The 8,947-nt window shown below is 41.1% G+C and overlaps 1 protein-coding gene across 1 annotated transcript in view; it reads left to right on the top strand.

Annotated features, from left to right (window-relative positions):
* The window catches only part of clcn2c (chloride channel 2c), a 90,579-nt gene that overhangs the window by 30,831 nt on the left and 50,801 nt on the right, over nt 1-8,947 (top strand). The window contains exons 3-7 of the mRNA XM_025055220.1: nt 511-561; nt 6,130-6,261; nt 6,744-6,872; nt 7,366-7,499; nt 8,365-8,458. Of these exons, the coding sequence (XP_024910988.1) occupies nt 511-561; nt 6,130-6,261; nt 6,744-6,872; nt 7,366-7,499; nt 8,365-8,458 (540 nt within the window). The remainder of the gene's footprint in view (nt 1-510; nt 562-6,129; nt 6,262-6,743; nt 6,873-7,365; nt 7,500-8,364; nt 8,459-8,947) is intronic.

The raw sequence follows: 8,947 nt of genomic DNA on the forward strand, positions 1-8,947 counted from the left end.
CTTTCCCTCTCTCTCGTCTCTTGTTGTTCTAAAATTCAGCCCCACATTTACTCCCCACTCTACTCTATGGTTTGTGCCACTGTGGGTATGTAAAATACATGTGTACCTCTGTTAGGAAATACTACACTTTTACCACCAAAGTTGGTGTATTTTTTTTTCTTTTGTTCATATTTATTACCTGTACTCATTTTCATTTTCTGCGATCTTTCTTTTACTCCTTCCTCCTCCTCCTCTTCCTCCTCTTCATTCATCTGCACCCCCCCAGCTCTTATCCCTCCTTCTCTCCCGTGCCTCTCTCGTTCTCACTGCTCCTGCATGTGTCGCATTGCTGACTTTTCAGGAGCGGCAGGATCACACGACTATTACTGCTAGAAAATTGTATTTTCCAACAAAACGGGGGGAAAAAAAGTAATGTATTCAAAATGAAAGATGGATTCTGCAGATAAAAGACCAGCGTATCACACTCTCTCCACACTGTTAACTGTGTTCTGTGGTCTATTTGTCCTCCAGGGTCAGGGTATCCGTATGTTCTGGAACCACCAGCCCGGAATTTTATCACTGGTAAACAGGCAAACAAAATAAAAATAAATAACCCCCCCACCAACCGCCCTCCCCACTACCAGACCCTTGTGCTGCTACAGCTAATACAGCTGCATTACCACACTGTCATTAATCTTCAATAAGTGGTCATTAAGTCTCGCTGCAACTTTATCAAACGCTGGAGGAAATAGTCCCATCCCACCACTGCTTTTCAACGCCTTAATGCCACCGTTAATTAAAAAATAATCACATGGTTGGGCTCTGAGTGTGTGTGTGTGTGTGTGTGTGTTGGTGATTGAGCACAGTTATATATGGGGGGGGGGCGCCAAGGTGAGTAAAGCCTACAGTACGGACACACACACACGTACACCCACTCACTCACACACTCACACATGCATTTTGTAACTTCGTTTTAATCAACAGCCAAAACGCCAAATATATATGTGTGTGTGTGTGTGTGTGTAACTCTCATTTAAGTTTCGGAGCCAAAGACGACTAACTCCTGCAGCCTGGCCTCTAATAGAAAGTAATGAACAGCTTAGAATATCTCAGCTTTGCAGTGTTGTGTGTGCGCAGCGCAATGCATACAGTATATGTAAATGTGTGTGTATGTGTGTGTGTGTGTGTGTGTGCGTGCGTGTGTGTAAAAGAGCACACACAGATGAATGGTTCTGATTAGGCAGTGAAAGCTGCAGACAAACAGGATGATCAATGTCCGCTGTCTTACTGCAGCAATTTGCCTCAGCCAACCACACACACACACACACACACACACACACACACACTCACACACGTGTTCTTTTCATCAGCCGCGTGCAATCTTCACGCCGTTCCATTCTCAACTCAAATGGCTGTCATGATTGGCGGCGCCCTCTGCCTGTGAATACATGTACCTACAGCCGCCTCATGTATGTTTGTTGTACTGTACTCTATATGCAGTTTGTGTATTTACCGTGTATTGCAATACTGCACGGGTTCTGCTCCAAATGGAAATCAGAGGAATGTTAAGGCGTGAATGTGAATGTGTGAATCAGTGAACCCTGGATTCTGCAGAGGAACTCCGCCGAACAGAAACGCTGACTCGACAGCAGCTGAGGTGGGAGGGGAGATGAAATTGGTCATTGGTGGGGATGGATGGATAAAAAAAAAACATAAGATGCTGAAGAGTGATGAGAGAGAGAGAGCGAGAGAGAGAGAGAGAGAGAGAGAAATGGTGCACTCTCAGCAGATGGACCGGCTGTGGATTCAACAGTTTTTCTTCCAACAAAGGAATAGGAATTACAGTGTGATCTTCCTCCTCTTTTCTCCGTCTCTACTGCACACACATGAATATTTAAACTTCTGTCAGGGAAGCGAGGGTGTCTGGGATATTTATATGAGTGGATTTGTTGTTCTTTAGCTGTGGTTTAAGGTGAAGGACAACAGAGAAAACAAAAGAACACATCAAACACGGGTCGGCAGCTGCAGAGCCAGGGACACGACTCTACTCTTTAAATGTCTTTGTAAACGTTTCCTTTTGTAAAGGACACAGAAAATACCTGATAATGTGTATTTTTTTTTATCCTTTGGCTGGACTTGCGACATATATTAAAATATAATTTCACGTTTGTTATTTTCACACTGACAGCCACTAGAGGGCACTCTAGCTGGCTGGTGCAACTTATACTCCTTAGAGGGTTTTTTTTTTGTCGGAGGCCAGGTGGGAGCAGTACAAGAAAGTAAAAAGGTCACTTGAACATCTGACCTTTCGTGCTTTGTCATCAGTGCAGCGTCTTTTATATAAATCCTGTTCTTCAGCGACTGTTTACTGACCTTTTGTCACTGCTTATATTGCAAATATATGTTAATTGATGTCGGTGAAAATGATTATGACGGTGATATTCAGTTAATAAATTATTATAATCTAATTATGCCTGAGTAAGTCAGAGGAGCTCCGTCGGATTCTTCCCTGACCTTTGACTGTGGTTTTTAACCACGGTTTTATGTTCGAAGCTTCTACTGTAGTACAGCGCAGTAACCACTGGTTTGAAACACACTGATCTTCTCCAATCCCAGGTGAGCGTATGGCGTTAGCACTTCAGAGACATTAAACATACATCACGGCGTCTTTAGAAGTGATTACACCTGGATGTGAAGGCTGTTTCTGTTATAACAGCTTTAGAAAATGTTTGTTTGTGTGGGCGGACGCACCACTGCACCTCGTTAGGCAGACGTCGTACTGGAGCCGTACGAGCGATGTCACAACGCTGGTTGAGCGACCAGCGTGTGCTGAGTGTATGGGAGTGAGGCCCAGTGTTCTCGTCCGCTCGCCTGAGACGGCTGTTCCTCTACAACAATCTCATAAAGATTGGTTATGTCTCATTAGCACTGGGGAAACATGGAGGCTTGGATGTTGAGGGAGAAGTGTTGGAATGTTTTACCTCTGACTTAATAAATAATAATAATATTAAATAGACAGTATTTAACAGTATACTGTCCAATAGCAAGAAAAAAATTCAATTAAACACATGACAAATACTGACCATTCAACAACTCAGACACGTATTTTTCACATGATATTAGTCATCAAAAATCACATTACTCACATTTTTACTCATTTAATTGTTATCACTAAGGGTCAAAGATGTCTAGATGTCTTGATCACATATGAACTATGATTTTCATTAACTAATTAGTATCGATAGTTAATGAGAGGAATCGATACTCAACCAATAACCTCATATGACAACATTCAAATTACCCACATCCATCCATCCCATTTGGTTGACTTTAACTTAACTTTAACTTAACTTTAAAAAGTAAGAAAGTACTGTTACATCACACTTTGCCGAAGGAGAAGGCTCCATATATTTAATGTATGATCCGCACGTCAAATGTTTATATGAAAATATCACCCAGGGCAACCAGATAAATATTATATATGGTGTCTTACTGCGGTAAATAATGAGAAAATGATACTATATATATATATATATAGTTAGATAGATATATACATATATTACATACAGTGTATGTAATATGTATGTATGTATGTGTATTATGTAAATATATCTATATATATATATATGTATATATATATATTCAGTATTTTAGTATATATATATTTAGAATTTAGTACTGAATTTCCAGAGTTGCTGTTTGAAAAGTGAAGCAGCTGAACTTTTTGTCCACTATAGCTGTGATATTACCAAGGAGGCGGACGTAAACACAGCCAGGCAGTTCTAATGGGCTCTTCTTCGTCTTATGTATAAAGCTGTATAATCAATGCGTACGCACACGCACGCTGAAATGGGTGTGGCCTTATCGTCATGACCGTGCCAAATCACGACATTAGCGTTGGGCTCCTTTACCCTTTACACACACGTATAGGCGTCCACGTGCGTAATAAATGAGTAGGAGATTTAAATAATTGGGTTTTTATGCGGAAGCAGTAGCAGCAAATTTGCACCTGTAGCGATTATTCAATAAGAGGCGCGTGGGCCCACTTCCTCTCCCCGTGTTCAGAATAAGTGAATGTAGATTAAGAACAGCGGGCGGAACAAGATTACTACTTGCGATCATTTTTCCTCTTAAGGTGGCAGGTGACATCACCCATTTATGTAAAGGATCGCACCAATCCAGTGCTTTCTCCTGGTTAAGGTGAAAAAAAAAATTGACAGCCAGGATGTAATTTGATCATTTAATTTTGATGGAGTTTTCGTTTTTAACAGCAGCTTGATGTGCGTTTCCGGAGTTGATGGTGAGAGGTGGAATACTAGAGACTTCTTGGTCCGGAAATTAAAAATCTGTGTAAATACGAATCACTGCAGCTGAAGCACTTTAATGTGTGCTGTAGAGCACAGTGTCAGTCCAGAGTTTGGTATCCTAGGCAACCTCAATCACAGTTAGCAGGTATTTTAGCTTCACGTCTCTCCCTGAGCTGTGAGCGACCAGACAAGCAGGTAACCAGTGTCAGGAGGAGGAGTGGAGGGCAGCAGATAAGAGCTAGGAGGGAGAGGAGGAAGAGGGGAGGGTTGGATGTGATTAGAGGGACGCAGGAAAAGTAGGGAGAGACGATGGGAGGAGAGGAATGTACGGAGAAATTGGTGCAGAGGGCGAGTCAAAAGGCAGGTGTTTGGAGCTAGCATGTGGCTTATTGCATGTCATGAGGAATAAAGTCAACAAGCAGCGAGAGGATGTGTGTGTGTGTGTGTTTGGCAAAAAACCTATTAAGCCATACAAACAAAACACACACACAGAAACTCATTTACATTGACACACAAACGTTCCACCACTGACTCCTGTCACAGTTTCATCTGTTGACCAACGGAAAGTAAAGATTGATCAACGTGTGAATGCGTTTGTCGCTGCTCTTCCCTGTCGTGTGTGTGTGTGCGGTTGCGACAGATGTTGATGCGGTGACGTGTGCGTTTGTGTTAAGTCTGTTTCTCGTTTTCCTTTTTCTAATTTGTTGTCACTCAAACTACGACCGATGCTGATGGAATCATGGGATTTTTGACTACTGATAAAGTTGTTCCCATTTTTTTTATCCTCAATGAAAACCTGCAAGATGCATGAGTAATACATGACTCACTAGGTGGCGCTGTTAAGAAATGCTTCATTCGTTCATTCGTTTTTTGTTTTTTTTTTAATCATACCAAAAGCTAAAAAACAACAACAAAATACAGAGTCCTACATCAGGGTTCTTTTTAAAGATGGACGTCACCACCCACGTCTGTCTGGAACGATATTCAGCCACAGATAAATGACAACGTCAAAGCCGGGCTGAGACGACGCACTGCTGCATAATTACAGTCTGTGTTTGATTAATAGCGGGCTAATAAAAAAAAATCAGTTTTTGATTAAATGGAGTTGTGTCTGTGAAGTCTGTGTTAATTAGCCTCGTTATTTTTCCACAGCTAACAAACAGTGGAGAACAAGGACAGAACAGTGGGAGAGGTGGAGAGAGTGTGTGTGTGTGTGTGTGTGTGAGTCACTAATGTCCAATTTAAATACCGCAAATGTTTCATAATTAATGACATTTAGAGTATTCATAATTTCATCATCCACGTATTCTAGTACTCGCTGGTAAGTACAATAATAGACCCGTCTGTACTTCATTTCTCCGCTGCCTTTGGTATTTCTCATTAATGCTGTTGTGACGCTTGTGCTGGTAACTTTTCATCCTTTCATTTCAAACTCAAAGGAAGTAAAACCTGTTCATGTCATAACAGTGTGATGATGAATCAGCTGCTCGACCTAATCCTCACTGGAACTCACCTACAGAGTATATTTCAGTTTGCTGAGTTTCCTACGACACTTCTCAATCTAAAAACTCAGTTCAAGTCATTTTAAAGTTTTATTTCTAAAAACTACACCGACTCCTCAGGTTGAGGTTCATTTCAACATTGAAAGAATCTGTTAAACTATTGACAGGAAGTAGTTTTTTTCATTGTGTTTTTGATGGAAACTCAGCTAATCTTTAAACTTTAAAGTTTTTTAAGCCTCTCTGGTCAATTTTTGGAGGTAGAATATATTTATATAAAGGTTTGTTTAGTTTTGTTTTCTGCATCTCTAACATGTTACGTTGTCGTCCTCCCATGTCTGTAGTCTGTACCGTTCGCTGTCAGAAGTTCCTGATCTCGCGGGTCGGGGAAGACTGGATCTTCCTCATCCTGCTGGGACTCGTGATGGCGCTGGTCAGCTGGGTGGTGGACTTTTGCATTGCCATCTGTCTACAAGGTGAGATTTGGACAAGGGGAGCACAGGGGAGGGGACGGTGGGGAGGTGCAGGAGGAGGAGGGAGGAAAGAAGGGAGGGATTAGGTGTGAACCGAAAAGTGCTTTGTCAATAATAAAAAATTGTTAAATGACGTGTAAAGTTGCAGCGTTCTACTGTGCAGTACTTGCACTAATACATCCATTTAAAATAAGGAGGGATTAGGTGTGAACCGAAAACTGCTTTGTCTGTTGAGTCATGAGATCACATGGAAAAAAAAAATAAAAAATTGTGGCTTTACTGCCATTTATTCTACATTCTGCTAATACACTAATACATCCATTTAAAATAAGGAAGAACTCGCAGCAGTACAGATGATAAAAACAAACCATTCGATGTGGGGAAAATAAAAAAGTCAGATTTACTGATTCACTACAACTCCTGTGTTTTATGCTTATGGCCGTTTATGGCTCTGTGTGTGTGTGTGTGCGTGTGTGTCTCCACAGCACAGAAGTGGATGTATGGAGGTCTGGACAGTAACGTCTTCCTACAGTATCTGGCCTGGGTCACATACCCCGTCGTCCTCATCACCTTCTCTGCCGGCTTCACCCAGATCCTTGCACCTCAGGCTGTCGGTACGAACCAGAAATCGAATTAACAGTCATGGTTTAAGAACTCTAATCAAATGTTTATATATATATATATATGCTTGTACTTTTTAGTACTTTTGATTTGTATTTCAGAGGTTGCTGGGGCCCTAGGTTAGTGCTTCTCAAATATTTTCTGCCATGCCCTCCCCAGGGGATGAAATTCCCCCCTGATTTGAGATACTGTAGCGTCTGGTCATATTTATTCATTTAAACCACTGTTTGCAGCAGCATTCTGCACATGAACCCCTCATTATCAAAATAGATTAATAAAATGATCTACTCTGCTGCCCTCTAGTGACCAGAGCCTTGTTTATCATTCAACCATGAATAAAAACAGCAAACTGAAAGTTCCCTCTCGTACACCCCTATGACTCCTCACCTGACCCCGCCCCACTGTTTGAGCAGCACTGCCCTCTATTGTGCTATTAGCTCCTCTTCTTCCTCATCTTTGAGGATTTCTGCCCAACACTGTCTGCAGGGTCTGGGATCCCAGAGATGAAGACCATCCTCAGAGGAGTGGTGCTGAAGGAGTACCTCACCTTCAAGACCTTTGTTGCCAAAGTCATTGGACTCACCTGTGCCCTGGGCAGTGGCATGCCTCTGGGCAAGGAGGTAACACACACACACACACACACACACACACACACACGTGTGTTCATTCTGTGTCTGTATTAAAAACAACTATTAGGATGATAGAATTTTTTTGTTGTTGATTTTGTTCTGTTTTGTTGCCAAAGACGTTGAACACTGTTACTGCTGTAAAACACACTCTCACTGCCAACAATCATTAGTTGCTCTGGTATAATATCAGGGTCTTATCTCTGCAACGTTGATTACGAAACCAGTGTCTTTGGTTATGTAGTGGTTTTGTTAATGAAATCAGGCTGAAGTGCTGACGAACACAACGTCCACAGAGGTTTCACTGAACACAGACAAGTGTTTTTTTTATGTTCTTGGCTTTAGTCTGATTGGTTCCACTTTAAATTCATACGTTGACTCTGAACTCTGACTGCGCGGTTGGATTATTGTGTATTACCGTAAGTGTAGCTGAACTGGTAACGATTCTTCAGGTGTTACATAATTACGTCGATATTATCACACATCTCTAGTTTGGACCAGAGAGCACATGGTTGTAGTAAAAAGGCTGACACCAGTAACTCAGTGCCACCTGTTGGAGCTGCTCCCGTAACAGGAAGTGAATGAATCACGACTTAGTTGACCTTTTAGCGGTGAAGCTAAGGTTTTATTAAAAATGACAGGAACAAACTTTTGTACAGTGATTGTCTTGAATTTCTTTTGTCAGCACTAAGAAATATTACGATATCCCTCTGTCATGACACACTAAAATAACACATCTATAAACTATTCATAACTCCCCATCCTCAAAATATAAAAATCCAATAAAATATTGTGTGACTTCCTGATGGGATCAGCCAACAATTCATCTTTTTTTTTTTTTTTTTTTTTTTTTTTACAGGGTCCGTTCGTACACATCGCCAGTTTGTGTGCTGCACTTCTCAGCAGGTTCATGTCTCTCTTTGGTGGAATTTACGAGGTAAAATTCTTGGTTTGTTGACGACTTCATGGCCTCTGTTTTACACGTTTTACACGCGTCATAAAAGATGGAGTTTGGTTGTAGTGGGAACTGAATATATCTACACTATAATCTAAAGTGAAATTATTTAGAGAGTTTTTTTCAATCATTCTTTCTTATCAGGTATGTTACTATAGTAAAAAAAAACAAATGCATTTAAAGTCTTCCTGTAGAAAAACATCAGATCTGCTTCGCCTCTCAATGGCTGTGTATCAAGGAGACGGCCTTGGCCTTGTAGGATGCGTGTAAATGTAAATGCCTTAAAGCTGTATTTAATATGTTCCTTTCCTAATGCTTGCTAAAGGAGCCTGTTTTTATGGGGATTAAGGTAATTTGTTTGAACGTTCTGTCTGCATTTCAGTTGGTGTTTTTTTAGTTCTCTAAATTTTGTCAGCAGCACATGTTTGTTTGTATCCATCCATTATCCATCATCCATCATCCATCATCCATCCATCCATCATCCATC

Source organism: Cynoglossus semilaevis, chromosome 4 (genome assembly GCF_000523025.1).
Source record: "Cynoglossus semilaevis isolate Cse_v1.0 chromosome 4, Cse_v1.0, whole genome shotgun sequence".
Lineage (NCBI taxonomy): Eukaryota > Metazoa > Chordata > Actinopteri > Pleuronectiformes > Cynoglossidae > Cynoglossus > Cynoglossus semilaevis.